General features: G+C 44.7%; 2 protein-coding genes across 5 annotated transcripts in view; one reads left to right on the top strand and one right to left on the bottom strand.

Annotated features, from left to right (window-relative positions):
• Positions 1–138: 138 nt before the first annotated feature.
• DOK1 (docking protein 1) lies at positions 139–3,551 on the top strand. Its single transcript, XM_081265227.1, has 6 exons — positions 139–251; positions 705–797; positions 1,154–1,453; positions 1,613–1,706; positions 1,916–2,100; positions 2,337–3,551. Exons 2-6 carry the CDS (start codon positions 738–740, stop codon positions 3,147–3,149), a joined length of 1,452 nt encoding a protein of 483 aa, XP_081121353.1. The 5' UTR covers positions 139–251; positions 705–737; the 3' UTR covers positions 3,150–3,551.
• A 111-nt stretch (positions 3,552–3,662) lies between these two features.
• Positions 3,663–17,150, bottom strand: part of M1AP (meiosis 1 associated protein) — a 95,609-nt gene continuing 82,121 nt past the window's right edge. For 3 of the 4 annotated variants that reach the window (XM_081265223.1, XM_081265225.1, XM_081265224.1), the window contains exons 8-10: positions 7,872–8,078; positions 6,012–6,152; positions 3,663–4,708 (exon numbers count right to left, since the gene is read on the bottom strand). In XM_081265223.1, the coding sequence (XP_081121349.1) occupies positions 4,472–4,708; positions 6,012–6,152; positions 7,872–8,078 (585 nt within the window). In that variant the 3' untranslated portion in view covers positions 3,663–4,471. The remainder of the gene's footprint in view (positions 4,709–6,011; positions 6,153–7,871; positions 8,079–17,150) is intronic. The other variant, XM_081265226.1, reaches the window with a different exon arrangement.

Below are 17,150 nucleotides of genomic sequence, written 5' to 3'. Positions count from 1 at the left end.
CCTCGCTGCTAGTCCCTCCCACGTCCCCTTGATCCCTCCCACATTCCTCTTTCTCCCTCCATTCCTCTCAAGCCAGTTCCCTCCTCTACGTCCTCCCCTCCCTGGTGGAGCTGGCCACTACCGCGCCACCTCCCCCCTTCCCCTTATCCTCCCGGCTCAATGAAGCTTTATTTTCCCGCAGGTTGGAGGCTGGGCAGCTGCGATCAGAGAGCTGGATTGCAAGCGGCCACCGGGCGGCGGCCCCTGTGGCGGTGGGAAGCCTTCCAGCCCCCAGCCCTTCCTCCATGTCCCTGGCTAGTCCAAGTGTAAACAGTACAACTCGGGCAGGGCCACGGGTGGGTTTGGCCAAGGGAACTCAAAGCTTTAAAGGCCCACTTGGCCTTTCTGGTGTCCCCAGGGTTCCTGGGGGTGATGTCACATCCTTTACTCTGATGTCACGTTGAGCACGTGACGTCACATGCTGTCCCCAAGACCAGGCGCCAGGGCCCTCTGGCTGAAATCACAAAGTTTCTCTGGGTGGAGCCACTTGTGCGCATCCCAGAGTTGTGGGTAGGGGTCTAGAGGTAGTGCGCCGCCTGTCTTCGGTGGGTCCCTTGACTCCTTCCTTCTTGCTCCTCTCCTCCCGCCCTTCCCCTGTTTTAGCTGTGGGGGCCGAGGGAGGGCCGGCCCCGCCCACAGCCCCTCCTCCTGCCTCCCGCCCTCAGGGTCAGGAAGCGCGGAAGGAACTGCCGGGGGCCATGGACGGGGCTGTGATGGAAGGACCGCTCTTTTTGCAGAGTCAGCGCTTCGGGACCAAGGTAGTCCGGGGCGGGAATGCCGAACCCCATCCGGGTAGAAATGAGTGAAAGGGTCCAGCCAGAGGGAGGGGGCGGGTAGCATGTTGGAGCGCCGGGCGCTGGCAGTTGGAGAGCCCGGTGACGTTCTCGCGAAATGGCTTTGCACACTCTCGCAAAATTGCTTTTGCACACAGAAGCGTGTGCAGACTCTGGGTATACACTCTTGATGCTGGAGGTCCTTCTTGGGAAACTTTGTCTCTTGACTGGGAGTGCCAGACCTCAAATTGGCCTGCGCGGGTTCTTCCTCTGCGGTCCGGGTGTTGCTGCTCGCGCACTTCTGCTCCCTCCCCCGCCTCTCTCTCTTTCCCTCTCCGCAGAAGTGGAGGAAGACCTGGGCTGTGCTCTACCCGGCCAGTCCCCATGGTGTAGCGCGGCTCGAGTTTTTTGACCATAAGGGGTCGAACTCTGGAGGTGGCCGCGGGGGCTCGCGCCGCCTGGACTGCAAGGTGATCCGTCTGGCCGAATGTGTGAGCGTGGCTCCTGTGGCAGTGGATAGCCCCCCTGAGCCGGGCGCCGTTGCGTTTCGCCTGGACACTGCGCAGCGCTCGCACCTGCTGGCAGCGGACGCTCAGTCCAGTGTCGCTTGGGTGCAGACGTTGTGCCGAAACGCCTTTCAGGTGAGGGGACCGGGGTTCTAGGCGAGGGGCTGTGGCAAGTAGCCCTGGGCCTAAGGGGCGGTTTAAGGTGGGGGGTGGTTAACAGAGGCGGTCTACTATCCCGTACCCCAGAACTGCGTTGAGGAAATTATAGCGTCATTCATGCTCTCTCTACTACAGAAAGGCAGCTGGGCTCCGGTGCTGGCAGAGAACCCACCTAAGCTTTCTGCCCTGGAGATGCTGGAGAATTCGTTGTACAGCCCCACCTGGGAAGGTAGATACCTGAGAAGGCAGGGGTGGAGTGGGAAGGAGGCGTGCTCTTGGTGAGTCGGTGATTACAGGGGCCAGGGACTCTTAGAGAAGTAGGAAGCCTCTGAGATTCCAAATGAGCGCTTGGACACTACCCAGGAGTCCTCTGGATCTCCACCCCTGTCCACAGTGCACCATCCCCCAGGTGCCCATCTAACTGTGTATTCCTTCCAGGATCCCAGTTCTGGATAACCGTCCAGAGGACTGAGGCTGCTGAGCGCTGTGGCCTGCATGGCTCCTATGTGCTGAGAGTAGAGGCTGAGAGACTGACACTCCTGACCGTGGGAACACAGAATCAGATCCTAGAGCCACTCCTTTCCTGGCCCTATACCCTGCTGCGACGTTATGGGGGTGACAAGGTGCAAGGGCTGTCAGGGAGGTCTGTGAGGGTGGGCTTCCTGAGTTGGACAGCTGTAGGCCAGGAGGGGCAGGATAGAAAGATGGAAAACTCCACCCTTTGAATACTCCTTTTGCCTATACCCCAACCCCACCCTCCATCCTCAGACTTGTTTGTAAATGCCCTAAGTAGTTCAGGTCCTGTGATCTACCTCTTCTGACACTCCTAGTAATGTGTTTCCCTTCACACCCTCCTCAGGTCATGTTCTCTTTTGAGGCGGGTCGCCGCTGCCCCTCTGGCCCTGGAACCTTCACCTTCCAGACCGCACAGGGAAATGACATCTTTCAAGCAGTTGAGACTGCCATCCATCGGCAGAAGGCCCAGGGGAAGGCAAGAGAGGGGCAAGGTGTCCTCAGAGCTGACTCCCAAGAAGGGGAGGTGGCAGAAGGGAAATTGGCTTCTCCTCTTGTTCCCCAGGAGGTACTAAGCAGTACCCCAGCCCTGTATGCTGAGCCCTTAGACTCCCTGCGAATTCCTCCAGGCCCTTCCCAGGACTCTCTCTACTCAGACCCCCTGGACAGCACCTCTGCTCAGGCAGGGGAGAGGGTTCAGCCCAAGAAACCTCTTTACTGGGACTTGTATGAGCATGTGCAGGAGCAGTTACAGAAGGCCAAGCTGACGGACACCAAAGAGGACCCCATCTATGATGAACCTGAGGGCTTGGCCCCAGCCCCTCTTCGGGGCCTTTATGATCTGCCTCAGGAGCCCAAGGATGCATGGTGGTGTCAGGCTCGAGTGAAGGAGGAGGGCTACGAGCTCCCCTACAACCCTGCTACTGATGACTATGCTGTGCCACCCCCTCGGAGCATAAAGCCCCTCCCAGCTCCCAAACCCCAGGGTCTGGCCTTGCCTGAACCTGGTGCTACAACTGGCAGTGGCAGCAAGGGCCACAGGACAGACACTGCCCTGTACAGTCAGGTTCAGAAGAGTGGGGCCTCAGGGGGCTGGGACTCTGGGTTCTCTAGAGTAGGGAATGACAGAACTGGAGTCAAGACAGAGGGCTCTACCTGAGAATGTTGCTGATATGAGGACCATGATAAGGTGACACTGGGGATAAAAGAAACCTGTTAAAACAAATAGGACCAGAGAGTGGGAGGGTCCAGATGAGACCTGAGGATCAAGGGATTAGGGAAATCAAGGGGAGGATCATCAGTCCCTAGAAGTCCTAGGGTGTGGAACTGATGGCAGGGCTGAGGGATAGACTCTGGGGAGGGTCAGCACTCCTAGTTATCCCTTTCCTAAAAGAACAGACAGCTGTTTGCTCAGGTCTACAGAAAGGGGTACTTGGTTAGAGTGGATACAGTTTGAAGGGCCTGTATGGAGGTTGCCTGGGTACTTACTCCTGCACTTTTCTTTGCCAGAGAAATATTTTTATAAATTTAAAGATTCTCATTAAAGTCATCTTGGGTTTAAGAGGTCTCTGTGTGTGAATAGACACAGAGTGAGCACAGTGGCAGGGTGTGCTGGGTGAGTGTGGAGGGGATCAAGAAAAGAACCAGGAATTTGTTGGGGGCCATAAGAGGAGGAGGGACCCTGGGAGGGAAGCCTGCAGTGTGGCAGTTCAGAACCTGGGTAGTCAAGTCAAGGCCACTCTCAGCTGGACTCTAACTCTGTGTCCCTGGGTGAGTTGTATGACATCAGTCTTCCCTATTGCCCCTTTGTAAAGTACAGAAATTAATAATGTTCTAAATACCTTCTGGGGTGGTTTGTATGAAATGCAAGTACATTTCTGAAGTACTTAGTGTAGTCTGAAGCACAGAGAAAGTATTTTACAAATGGTAAAACTATTCTGTGGGTGGAGGGAGCTGACAGGTGAGTAGAGTTAGGAAGAGAGGAATAAGAAAGGAGCAAGCCTTTTTGACACCATCCTTTCCCCTGTTCTCAGGTATATGACAGCCCCCAACTTCCAACACACACACTTTGCATGTAGGTAACAAGCACCAAGCACTTGTCTATTTGGAGCTAAAGGAACTGCAATGTGGTGGGTATACTGGGAAGAGCACTGGCTCTGGAATGAGGCTTGGGTTTCAGTCCTTGTTTTTCATGAGTGTTGAAAACCTTATCCCCATCTGCTTACATGAGCTACAAGGAGAAATTCTGGGCTGGGAATGCTCCTAACAATGGTGAAGGTTCACTAGGCATTTAATCTTCATCTGTGACAATAGTATCAAATGATTGAAAAGAAAACAAGGGTCCCTGCTGGAGAAGGGATAGGCTTGGGTGTGTTGCTTCTCAGCCTGAGTGGGGCAGTGGCAGCATAGAGGACAGAGAAAGGAAAGGCTCTTTCTTCACCTGAGCTCACAGAGGCTCAGGTGGATAGAGGGCAGGTGTGACTACAGATAGCCATTGTGCAGGTCTTGGCATGGACGTGGTGGCTGAGTAGGGTGGCTACACTCTGGTGCTAGTAACTCAGGGCCATGAGGGATACTTTTCCTCCTCTCAGAAGGCGGCAAGAAGGCTTCTGAGGAAGCTTTGCTGGCTGCTGGCAACTTGGGGGCTGTGCTCAGGGCTGGAGTCATTGGCAGGGGGAGCACTGTGGCACGAACTCTGTTGGTCTGCAACTGCCCAGCCTGTGAAGAGAGCAAGCAGAGGCTTCTCTGAAGATCAGACAGATGCTGAGGTCCTTTCCTATTCCCCCTCGAGCCTCCTGTCCCTCACATGTTCCCTCTCTAGAGTGAAAACGTCAAGGCCCAGGGATATGACTGTGGAGTCTCCATGGCCTGCAGCCTCTACAGTGTTATCTCCTCGCCCAGTGTTCCTTCTCTGTCAGCTTGCCCACAATCTAACTCATGGAGGGCTCTTCCCACACATCTGGTCAATTACTTCCCACTCTAGACTGGAGTTGGGAAACATCCTTCTCCTGTAATTTTAGCTAATACAAAATGGGAGTTTTTCTAAAAGATCTGTTACTGAGAAACTTGGAAAAAAATTCATAAGGGCAAAGGGCAGCCCAAATATTACAGAGCATGGGTCTTAAAAAAATTTCTCCTTCAATTTCTTATTTCAACCCTTGTCACCAGGGCCCTGTCTCCAAGTTACCAAGATCGATTAGCTTCCCTTTTCTCATCAGTACAGTGAGTATAATACAACTTGCTGGGATGCTGGGAATATTAAATGAGAGAAATATGTGAAAGCACTTGTCATAAAACCTGGAAAATGACTGACACTCTATAAATGTTATTTTCCTTTCCCGTAGGCAGCTCTTTTTCCACCTTCCCTTCCACCTTTTCTTTCAAGGAGAGAGCTATGGTTGTAGTTCCAGTTTATCCAGTTTGCTTAATGGAACAAGCCGCCCCTGAGGCTTGGCAAAAGTGCTGTCTTGTTAAATGACTAATGAGTTATCATAAACACTATAATTAAAACACCCAAGCTTTATATGTAAATGCCTAAGCAGACAAGCCTCCTTATCCCATGGGGTTGGGATTTCTTTCTTTCTCCTTCCTTCGTTCGTTCCTTTGTTCCTTCGTTCGTTCGTTCCTTCCTTCCTTCCTTCCTTTTCTTTTCTTTTCTTTCGCTGATACTGGGGATTGAATCCAATGCCTCCCATATGCTAGTTAAGTGCTCTGCATTAAGCTATATTCCAAACTCTTTTTATTTTATTTTGAAACAGGGTCTCTTAAATTGCCTAGGCTGGCCTCAAACTTGTGATCCTCCTGCCTCAGTCTCCCAAGTAGCTGGGATTAACAGGTTGCCATATCCCAGCTCCTTGTCTTTTTTCCCCTCCTTTCTTGGTCTGGTTAATTCCTTCACCTGGGGTGGGATCAGGGAGGAGGGCTGCTTCCTTGAGTTAGGGTGGAGCTGGGGATGGGGATAGAGTGTTCTCTTGGGTTGTAGGAATGATGTGAGGAAGGCAGGGAAGAAGGGGAGCTCTACCTTTCTTGGAGTCCTGTTCTCCCAGTTTGGGTAAAGCTGCCCCTGAGGCTTGGCAAAAGTGCTGCTCAGGTGTGAGTACAGATGGCTCCAAACCTGTAGTGGGTTGTAGGTGGGCTCCAGCTCCAGGCCATCCAGCATGCTCTGAGGAAGAAAGGAGGAGCTTCACTTGGGAACTTGAGGTCACATAATGTAAGATGCAGAGACCCTTGTATGTGAGAGGTTAGAGGATGTATGTAGTCCTAGGGCTGGAGAAGAGGCAGTGAAACAGCCACACCTCAAAGAGTGTGCTGTCCAAGCCTGAGTGCTATGAGGTAAATGGCAGCCAAGGGTATGAAAGTAGGGGCAACCCCAAGTGGTTGGGGACTCTGAATGAACTGGCCCTGGGAAGTGGGTCACCAGGTTCTTGGGAGTAGCTAGGACAATCCTAAGGGGTACAGGGATCTGGTATGGGTGGCTGAGGGAGAGAGTGTCCTCAGGGTGGGGGTTTTCCAATCTGCAAGGCAAGTACACAGAGTTCCTGGCCTGAGGTGAGCTGAGCAGAGAAGGAGGGACATAGGAGCACAGCATTCCTGAGCAGTCAGGTTTTCCGGCCACAACATCCTGTGCCAGGAACCACTGGCCCCAAATCGAGACACTGAGTGAGCCACAGCCACTCGTGCCCTCCTGTCTCTGCATCCTCTTGGCTGCCAGGCTCTGTCCTTTCAAGTCTGCTGGCAATCCAGCACTGATGTAGTTGATGTAGTTCCGGATCTCCCTCTCCAGAGCCTCCCCATCCCACCCCCAGGCTGGGGAAACTAGCCAAGGAAAAACAGAATCCAAATGTAGAGAAGAGAGGAGGAGAAGATGGCTTTCAGGACTGTTCACTCCTTTGCATTCAAGTCTAATTTTGGGGCCCTTCCTATTCTGGTTCCTATGTTGATTGGCTTTTGCTTTTTTCCCAACAAATAGAAATAGATGCCTAGAAACAGATCTACTACCTAACACCTGTACACATGTACTGCAGAGAATTAGACCTGGAAGAATGCATCATCACACAGACATGCACAGGAGGAGCCACACACTAAGGCACAGACACGCAGCCACCTACAGACAGGACATACACATTCAGGGACACCAAAAAAAAAAAAAAAAAAACATCCAAAGACACTAAAACACATATACAAGCTTCAGTTTCTTGGACATCTCTTTTCACTCCCTCCTCCCTTCTTCTTTTTTCCTTTGCTATCCACTCTGTCTTGTCTTTCCCCTTTCCTTCCTAATGTACTCCTTTCATTTTTCCAGCCCCACAGTCTCCTCTCCATGATGAAAGTGTTAGAAATTCAGAGGGGGAGAGGAGTAGGCAGGATAGCTGCTAGCAAAGATAAAACTAGACCAGATAGAACAAGAATTCAGTGCTCCACCTGGTGCTGGACCTGCCTGTGCTGACTTCCTCCCCTGCCTCCATTCTCCCTTGCTTGCTCTCAGCTTTCCCTTCTGACACTTTCCCTTTTCTCCTTTGCAGCTCCTCACTGGTGTTTATTTTAATCAGATTTCAGGGTGTGTGTGTTTGTGTTTGTGTTTATGCTCCTCCAGGATGGCACTAATTCCCAGTCCTTAGCTTATACCAGTGACCTTTTTCTCTCTCAGTTCTCTTTTCAAACCTCATTTCCCTCAAGCCAAGTAGGAGTTTCCCTTCTACTTCATTTCTCACTTTGCTGCCTTAATCTTAGTGTTGACTACCCACTGCTCTCACCCCCATTTCCCATCCCTGCAGTCTTCTTTGACCTTCATGCCACACCCATGGGATCACTCCCCTCTCTACCCTCCCCCAATTATCTTCTCTTTCCTCTATCTATACCATGAGACCTGGGTTCCACTTGCCTCCACAGTCTTAAGGCTGTCTTCAGGAGGGTCCTCAGGCAGCAGGGGGAAGGGGCTGGGCAGCATGAGTTCCCGTGTGGCCACAGCCTTCACCAGCAATGTGGGTGAGTTCGATGGCATGATCACATAGAAGGTGCTGGCAGGAACTCTTTGGCTGTGTCCTAGGCTCAGGGGTTCCCCTTTGGCCAATAGCATCCATTCTCTTTTCTGAAACAAGGACATATATAAATGCTAATTAACCTTCAGTCTTTGGCATATTTTAAGGATCAGTCTCAACTGAGCCTTCCCTGTTCCTCTAGGGGTACTGGGGAAGACAGAACATTTCACTTTGGCCTGGGAGGGAGGGGCTTCCTGCCTGAATCACCAATACCACAAGGTACTTACTATCTTCCTCCCTAGTCCAGGATATACCAGAGTGAAACACAAGTTAAGAAATGCTCTTTAATTTGAAGTTGGTGGTACCCCAAGTGGATTATTCAATGGTGAGTGTTTATTTCCTGTATTTATTTGTTTGTTTGCTTTGGTGCTGGGGATTGAATCCTGGACTTCACGTGTGCTAAGCATGTGCACTACCACTGAGCTATATCTCTAGCTGAGAATTAGAATAATTTTTTTCTTTTTTTTGTGCGTGTGTTTGAGGAGTGGGTACTGGGGATTGAACCCAGAGGCTCTCTACCAGGGGCCATACCCCTAGCCCTTTTTAATATTATTTTGAGACAGAGTCTTGCTAAATTGCCGAGGCTAGCCTCAAACTTGCAATCCTCCTGCCTTAGCCTCCTGAGTTGCTGAAATTACAAGTGTACATCCCCATACCTGGCTCAAGAATTATAATTCTTGGGCTGGGATATAGCTCAGTCTGTAGAGTACATTCCTCGCATGCACAAGGCCCTGGGTTCAATCCCCAGCAGCACCACCAAAAAAAAAAAAATTATAATTCTTAACAATGTCTGGGAACAGAGATGTGTAAACCAGGCACCATGGTGCATGCCTGTAATCCCGTTTGGGAAGCTAAGGCAGGAGGATTGAAAATTTGAGACCAGTCTGGGAAACTTAGTGAGACCTTATCCCAAATTAAGAAAATTAAAAGGGCTGGGGATATAACTCAGTGGTAGAGCACCCCTGGATTCAATCTCTAGTATTGTCAAAACAACAACCATCACCACCACACCAGCAAGCTAAGTGACAGAAATGTGTCGAAGGTGGTATAGAAATTCAGGTTTTAATTTGAGGGTGATAAAGTCTGGTTGTGTTGCTACTGACTGCAGTTAGAATGGGATGATTGGGGTGTGCCCCTCTAATGCCCAGAATGGGTTTAAGAAAGTACTCAAAGCAGCCTGTTGGGTAAGAGAAGGAGGAGACAGGGAGAGGAAAGCTTTAGTATAACCAGGCTGTGGTGGTGGAGACAGGGCTTTGGAGATCAACCCAGCTAGTCACAGGACAAAGCCAAGGGTCAGGATTCTGGTCGCAGCAGCTCTGTGAATAAAGATAGGTGGCATTTTGCCACATACCGTGAAGATGACAGAGGTTAGTACATGGGTAAGGAGAAAAGACAAGCAGACTTAAAAGCAGACTTTGTAGTTGCACCTTTTTAAATGAGGCAATTTTCCGTGGTATTTTTCCAAGGAAACACACAAAACTCCAGGAAATATGGAGCCAGAAAGGTTACAGTCATCTGTAAATTGTGTCCTTTTGTGGGTGATCATTAGTTATATATGGCAAAAACATAAGTCTTCCTGCTACATAAGATGAAAGAAAACAATACCAGTTCTAACCACTCTAACTTGTATGAAAAGTTGGAAGAAATATTGTATGAGAAAGGCACAAGGAAAAGGAAAAGCTTTTAAGAGAAAAGAAGGCTATCAGTGTCTTAAGGAAGACAAGTAGGAAGTGACTTAGGGAGGTGGCAACACCTGCTGCATTGGAGTTATACACAGAGGCTGGGTGAGAAGGGGTGGTGGGGGAGGCTCTCTTGACACATAAAAGTAGTGTCGTCATCCTATGCAGCACAGAGGTTTGAAGAGTCTAGTAGGCACCAACAAGTGGTAGGGAACCTGTTAATGTCTGCAAGAAGTGTGTACCGTTCCTGTGGCTGGTGACCTCTCTGTGGGGTGGGAATCAACTGATATTTCTGGAGATATAATACTACCCCCTCACAGAAGTTTGTTTGTTTGTTTTTTTGGTGGGTGGTGATGGTGGTAGTGGTGGTTAGGTGGTTTGGGCATGGGAGAATGAATCACAACCAGAATGATAATCACAAACATTAATGAAATGCTTAACAGGTGCCAGGCACTGTGCTAAGAGCTTTATAGGTGCTTTCAGAAGTTCTTGGCATCTTATATTTGGAGGTGTGCTATCTTCCTGAAGGACATATCCAAAATATGATGGGAAATATATCTGATTCTTACCAAATCCATCAGGTTGGAAATAAATGATATAGGAATCATGGTACATGTGTGTGTTGGGCTATTTGCGTGCCTCAGGGTCATGGCCTCTTTAAGCCCAAAGGGATAAATAGGAAGTTTATAAGAGCACTCCTCTTCAGTTAGCTGAAGTAACTTCTGATAGGGCTCAGGATTTGAATTATTATTATTATTATTTATCCTTTTTTTTTAGTTGTTGATGGACCTTTATTTTACTTATTTGTATGTGGTGCTGAGAATTGAACCCAGTGCCTCACACATGCTAGGCAAGCACTCTACCACAGAGCTACAACCTCAGCCCTGGATTATTATTAACTTTTAAATCTAATTTTTACATTAATTCATGCATTCTTTTGTAAATTTTCTTATTTGTTAAAATTTATTTAGTGCCTATTATGTTCCAAGCACTAGGTGTATGTTGATAGAAATTCATTAGACATGTTCCTTGTCCTCTTGGAGTTTATAAGAGAGTAAGGAGAAGGCTTATAAACTAATATTTGTCCAAGTCTTAGGATGCTCAACTTGTCTGGCTTGCCTGTTTTTAGTACTGACAATTTTATGCCCCAGGTAACCCTTAAGTCCTGGACAAATCCTTCCAAGACTTGAGTAAGCATAAGGTATCTTGCCACTGATGCAAGAGGTTAGGGGCTAAAACTATGCCACTGTGACATTTTTTTTTTATGTCTGCTAAGACAGACATAAAAGGAAGAAACTCATCCCTGCTACTTTGTGGGGTTACTAAGAATCTTTGAGTGTTGCACTCTGAAAACTTTTGAACACTAGAATTTAAGTCTATTGATTTTTAGACAGTAGCTAAGTTTCTGTTGGATAACTGGTAGGTGGAAATGATTACAGTCTTTTAAAAGTCACTGCTGATGCTGGGACTGTCAGAGGACTGGGAAGACTTGTGTTGCTGAAATGATTTTACAGAATGTTTTAAAACTTCTGGATTGATTTACAGAGAGTTTGGTTGAAGTCTATTTTAGGAACTTCAGCAAATACATCTTTATTTCATGAAGACTTATCTTCAGTTTCCAGAAGCATTCAGAGGAAAGTGAGAAATAGAGAAGTCAAACTTCAAGGTGTCCTTATTTAAGGTTTGGAATTTCTACCCTCTTCCTGGACAGAGATTAATAGTACCAGGGCCCAAGCTTGAAGATATTACTCAAGTCATGGGTTGACCTGCTAGGATAGGAGTGGTACCTATGATGGACATGGTTAATTGCCATAGCAGGTGTCTGAGGCTGGGAAAAAGCATTGTCTGAGGATAGCCCAGAAGACCAGCCTTTGGGGTCCTTGACTTAAAAACATTGCTTAATGACTGGAGATGACTGCTGAATAACTTAACATATGTTTTGTGCTAATTCTAAAGAAAGGAGCATGAGTTATATGTTAAACTTTTTACTTACAAGAAGGAAAGTAAAAAGAAGTCTGTGTTTATGTTATAGTTAGTTATACTTTGTCATATAGAGTGCCAGCCTAGGACACTTAGACTTTATAAAGAGGGCCTGGAAATCTGTAGAGCAGATGGACAGGGACAGAATTGAATGTTATGTCATACTTCAAGCTTAGCTTAACTTAAAGTCATTTCATTCTTTTTTTTAATATTTATTATTTTTTAGTTGTAGTTGGACATAATACCTTTATTTCACTTATTTATTTTTATGTGGTGCTGAGGATTGAACCCAGGGTCTCGCACGTGTGAGGTGAGCGCTCCACCGTTGAGCCACAACCCCAGCCCTCATTTCATTCTTCACTTAACTTCTAATTGCTAAGGCTATAAAGGAAGTTATGGCAATACCTGGCTAGCCACCACTGGCTAGCCACCACTCCCATTCTCCACTCCTTTTGCTCTACCCAATTTTCAGTCTTCAGTCATTGGTCTAGGGGTGATCATGTGACCTGGATTTAAATAATGAGACATAAGTGGAAGTTGCTGGGTGAGTCTTTTGGAAAAACTTTGTAATATGATGGTAGGCCTTTGCCTCTGTACCTTACTCCTTTTTTCTCCCTTGGACAGGACTTGGTCTTAGGTGTATCAGCTCTCTTGTAACCAGTTGTAAGGATGATGTACACCTGCTGTGAATGCTGGGGCACAAAAACAGAAAGATCTCTGGTCCTTGAGGTTCTCATTGATCAACTGCTTTTGCCCTGAAATTGTCTATCTTCAGACTTCTTTTTGTAGGAGAAAAATAAACTATTATTTAATTTACAGTTGTTTTTCTGTTAGTCACAGCCAGATTCTTTAAAGGGAAGGGAGAAGATGTAGTTACTTATATCTGGGTATATGGCTGGGACAGGAGTGAAAGGAACAGCTTCAGGAAGGAACAGCACTGATGTAGGCTTTGCTTGAAGGGTAGGAGTTCATTATAGCAGGTGGAAGCTTTAATTTTACTAAACCAGCACTGCCTTAGTTTGCCATCGGTGTGATGGCCTGAGACTAATTTCAGAATGCAATTGAAGAAGCACAGATCAACTCCTGAGTGAGGGTGTTTCAGAGGCAGTCATTGACAGTAGGAGGAACAAGACCACTCATTTTGCTTTGCTTGTGGGGAAGAGATATATTTCATTAGCACAGGAATACATGTGCTCACGAAGTGAAACCACAGCTAGTTAAGGAAAAGCTAAGCATACCTTGGCATAGCTTTTCTTCTTCCTACAAGAAAAGACAGGCTCAGATGTCTTCTCTGGTGAAGTCTACCAAATGTTTAAAGAAGAAATAACACTAATCCTTCAAAAATTCTTAAAAAAATAAAACAAGAGAGAGAATCCTTTCTAAATGGAACCTGGAAGGACATCAGGAAGAAATTAGAATAATTCGATATTTACTTTTCCTTTCACCTCAGAAAGTTAGAAACCAGACAGGGAGAAGAATAATATACAATGTTCAATATTCTCTGCTCTCATACTGACTTCCACAAAGGGGACTAGAGGAAGTAGATAAAAGGGATTCTGGACTGGGGATGTAGCTTAGTGGTTAAGCACTTGCCTAGTGGGGGTGAGTTCCTGGTTTTGATCTATAGCACAGAAAAAAAAATCTAAATACCAAAATACCAGATTAAACATTCTTCTCAATTGAACATGGAATATTCAATGTATTTTCTCTAACCACAGTGGGATGAAATTAAAAATAAAGAATGAAAAACAACCTGGTAAATTCACAAATATGTGTAAATTAAACAACATACTTTAAATAATTAATGGGTCAAAGAAGAAATTGCAAGGGAAATTAAAAAATAATTTAAGATGAATGAAAATTAAAACATAACAGTAAAACATGACACAGTTAGAATGGGTTTGGAGTGAAATTTATAGTGGAAAACTCTTACATTAAAGAAGGAGAAATTTCAAAGAAAAAAAATCTAGTTAAGAAACTAGAAAAACAAGTGCAAACTAAACTGAAGCAAGCAAAAGAAAAAAACATAGAGTAGAAATAACTAGTGAATGGAAAAATGATAGAGAAAAATCAATGGAACTGAAAGCGATTCTTTGAAAAGATCAACAAAATCACTAAACTTTTAGTTATATTGATTAAGGAAAAAGGAGAGTTACTAAGTTACTAAAGTTATAATAAAAGTCATAATAAAATACTGACTTTATAAAAATAAAAAGGACTGTAAGGGAATATTTCAAACATTGTATGCCAACAGGTTAGATAACCTAGATGAAATGGACATATTCTTAGAAAGGTTCAAGATGTACAAAATATGAATAAATTGGTATTGGAGGACCTAAAGTCCACCCCTGGGTACAGTGATTCACTAGGAGGACTCACAGGATTCAGTATAAGTTGTATTCATGGATATGATTTATTATAGCAAAGGGATACAAAGCAAAATTAGGAGAGAAAAAAGACTCATGAGGCAAAGTTCAGAGGAAACTAGGTGCAAGCTTCAAAGAGTCCTCTCTTTCTGTGGGGTCACATAGAATATGCTCTATTTCTTCAGCACTGAATTATGATAACAGAAGAGAAATTTCTCATCAGACGCAGTGCTCAAGATTTTTACTGGGGGCTGGTTATATAGACACTCTGTAGCTGGCATGCACCAATATTCTTTGCTTGTAGAGTAAAAGCAGATGTTAGTATAAACCATATTGATGCCCAGTGAACCACTCTTATTATTTAGGAAATGGTGGGAACTCTCCCAAATTTCAAGTTCTCAAGTGCTAACCAAAGGTCAACCTTGCAAGCAGGACTTTCTAAGGATAGGAGTCTTAGGTCTGTTATATTACCTGTTTTCTGCACAACCTATAACAAATAAAGATATATAGCATTAATAATCAGAAAACTTGCCACAAGAAAAGACCAGGCCCAGATGGCTTCACTGGTAAAGTCTACCAAATTATTAAGGAAGAAATAACACTAATCCTTCACAAGTTCTTCAGAAAAATAGAGTAAGAGGGAACACTTTCTAAGTGATTTTATGAGAACAATATTGCCCCAATATCAAAACCAGACAAAGACATCATAAGAAACCTATAGATGAATATACGTTATGAATACATATACAAAAATTCTCAACAACATAGGAACAAACAAAATCTATCAACATTTAAGAAGAATTATACTCCATAACTAAATGGAATTTATTCTGTGAATGCAAGTTTGGCTTGATGCCCAAAAATCAATCAATGATTATATTAATAGAATTATACATTATATTAATAGAATTAAAGATAACAACTACATAATCATCCAGAAAAAGCAGAAAAAGCTTTTGACAAAAACGAATACTCTGTCATGATAAAAACACTCAACAAACTAGGAACATAACAGAACTTCCTTAATCTGATAAAAGCCTTAATGAAAATCTCCAGCTAACTTCGCATGTAGTGGTGAAAGATAGAATGCTTTGTCCCTAACAGCAGAATAAGACAATGATGCCTGCTCCTGCCACTTCTACACAACAATGGTACTGGAGGCGTGCTGAATATCAGAGAGCCATTTCCTACCTTTCTGACTGTGTTAGGCCACTTTGATTCTAGGTATAACCCTAGGAGGAAAAGCAACCATGAAGATACTGACTGTGTCAATAACCTGGTACTTGGAAAATAATATTTTCTAAATTTAATTTAAAAGAACATAGTAATATGACATTTCTCATGTCAGAAAGCTATGGCACAAATTCATACTGTTATCAGTGTTATGAAGGTTAAATGTGGCAAGAGCTACACTGGTGGGGAAGGACAAAATAAGTGGGGGCAGGGTAAGTTGGGGACAGAAAGTCTTGAAAGGGAAGGTATTTAAGCAGAATCTGGAAAAAAGGAGTAGATCTTTGTTAGGTGGTGACGCAACCTGGTATGTAGTGGTGAAAGATGGAATGCAGGGGGACTCGAACATTATGAAGACACTGAATAAACTAGGAATATAATGGGACTTGCTCAACCTGATAAAAGCCTCTATGAAAAACCCACAGCTAACCTTGTATGTAGTGGTGAAAGACAGAATGTTTTGCCCCCAAGAGCAGGAACAAAACAAAGATGCCTATTCTTGCCACTTAAAACCACTATACTGGAGGTGTGCTGAATGGAGGTGTGGAGGTATGAAACAGTTTAGCTTATCTGAGTAACATTCAGTAATTTATTAATGTGGCTGAAAGGGAGAATGGAAGGGGCATGGTGAAAGATGAAATAAGAAAAATAGACAGAAGTGGGTCACAGGAAGCCCACTGATCCCATGAGGTGCTATCCTCACACCCATTTTCCATGCATGCTACCTTCTACACTCATTTACTCATTCTGTCCATTTTTTTTTAATGGTGCTTGACCTGCCATCACCCTGCTTTTGGCTTGGAGTCTAGGGCTTGACTCTTTGCCTATTCAGCCAAGGACTTTCCATTTCTCCACCTATTTGCAGCCCAACCAGCCCATTGCCTGTGTACTCAGACTCCTGCTGGACACATCCTGGCTGGAGTCCTGTCACTTCTGTGGCCAATTAGGGCAGACATGGCCTGGAAAGCTCTGGAATGTGTCTCTAGGGACTCTGACATTTTAAGTAGGAAACTGAAAGACCTAGGTGGTATTTTCATTTCTTTTTCTAGTTCACACAGACATGACTTTGTAAGAGAAATGAGGATGTGGAAAGTGAGTCACTAGCTACATAACTGGGACTATACAGTGGGCTTTGGTAATTAAAATGTTATTTTCCTGGCAATGGATAGATTTCATCTCATAAAGACTTGGAAAAATTTTAGTTATTTTTATATTTATTCTTAACACATTACACAAAACAAGTATGTTAGTTTAGAAAAATGTCATATTACTATGTTCTTTTAAAAAGCACAAAAGGACACAAATAATTAAGGAGATTATGCAAAAGAAAAATAAGGGTAGGGCAATAATAGAGCTAAGATTAGATAAACTCTCAGAAATACAAATAATCCATTTTTGCTATAAAGATCCTCACAGCTTTTCCTGACAGAAAGTCTTGGAGAAGCTGTCTTATGGATTCTTGTTGAGTAGTGAATATGTTTCAGACATCTCCTGCAATCAGTATAATAACTTTCATGTGGCTACAGAGTGGTTTGGAATTTGGGACCTGGAGCTAGACTTTCTAGGTTCAATCCTAGCTGTACTCTTTCAGCTTCAGATTCCTTATCTATAAAACAGGGATAAGAATTCCTACCTTTTAGGATGGTTGTGGGCATAAATGAAAAGTTGTAAAGTGTTTAGAACTGTATCTGGCATATAGTAAACACTATGGAGTATTACATTTTAAAAATTAAAAATAAATTTAATAATTATCAGTCAATGTCTATTCAATTTTGTTAAAGTTAATTGAACATTTCTAAGATATAGATCTATAAAAGTACCAAAGAATGCTATCAAAACACATGGCTCTCTTATGGTCTGAATTAAT

The sequence above is a fragment of the Spermophilus citellus genome, assembly GCF_964194105.1.
Source record: "Spermophilus citellus genome assembly, chromosome: 13".
NCBI classification, from domain to species: domain Eukaryota; kingdom Metazoa; phylum Chordata; class Mammalia; order Rodentia; family Sciuridae; genus Spermophilus; species Spermophilus citellus.
The sequence above is the reverse complement of the archived record's forward strand: the minus strand, read 5'-3'. Positions and strand labels throughout refer to the sequence as shown.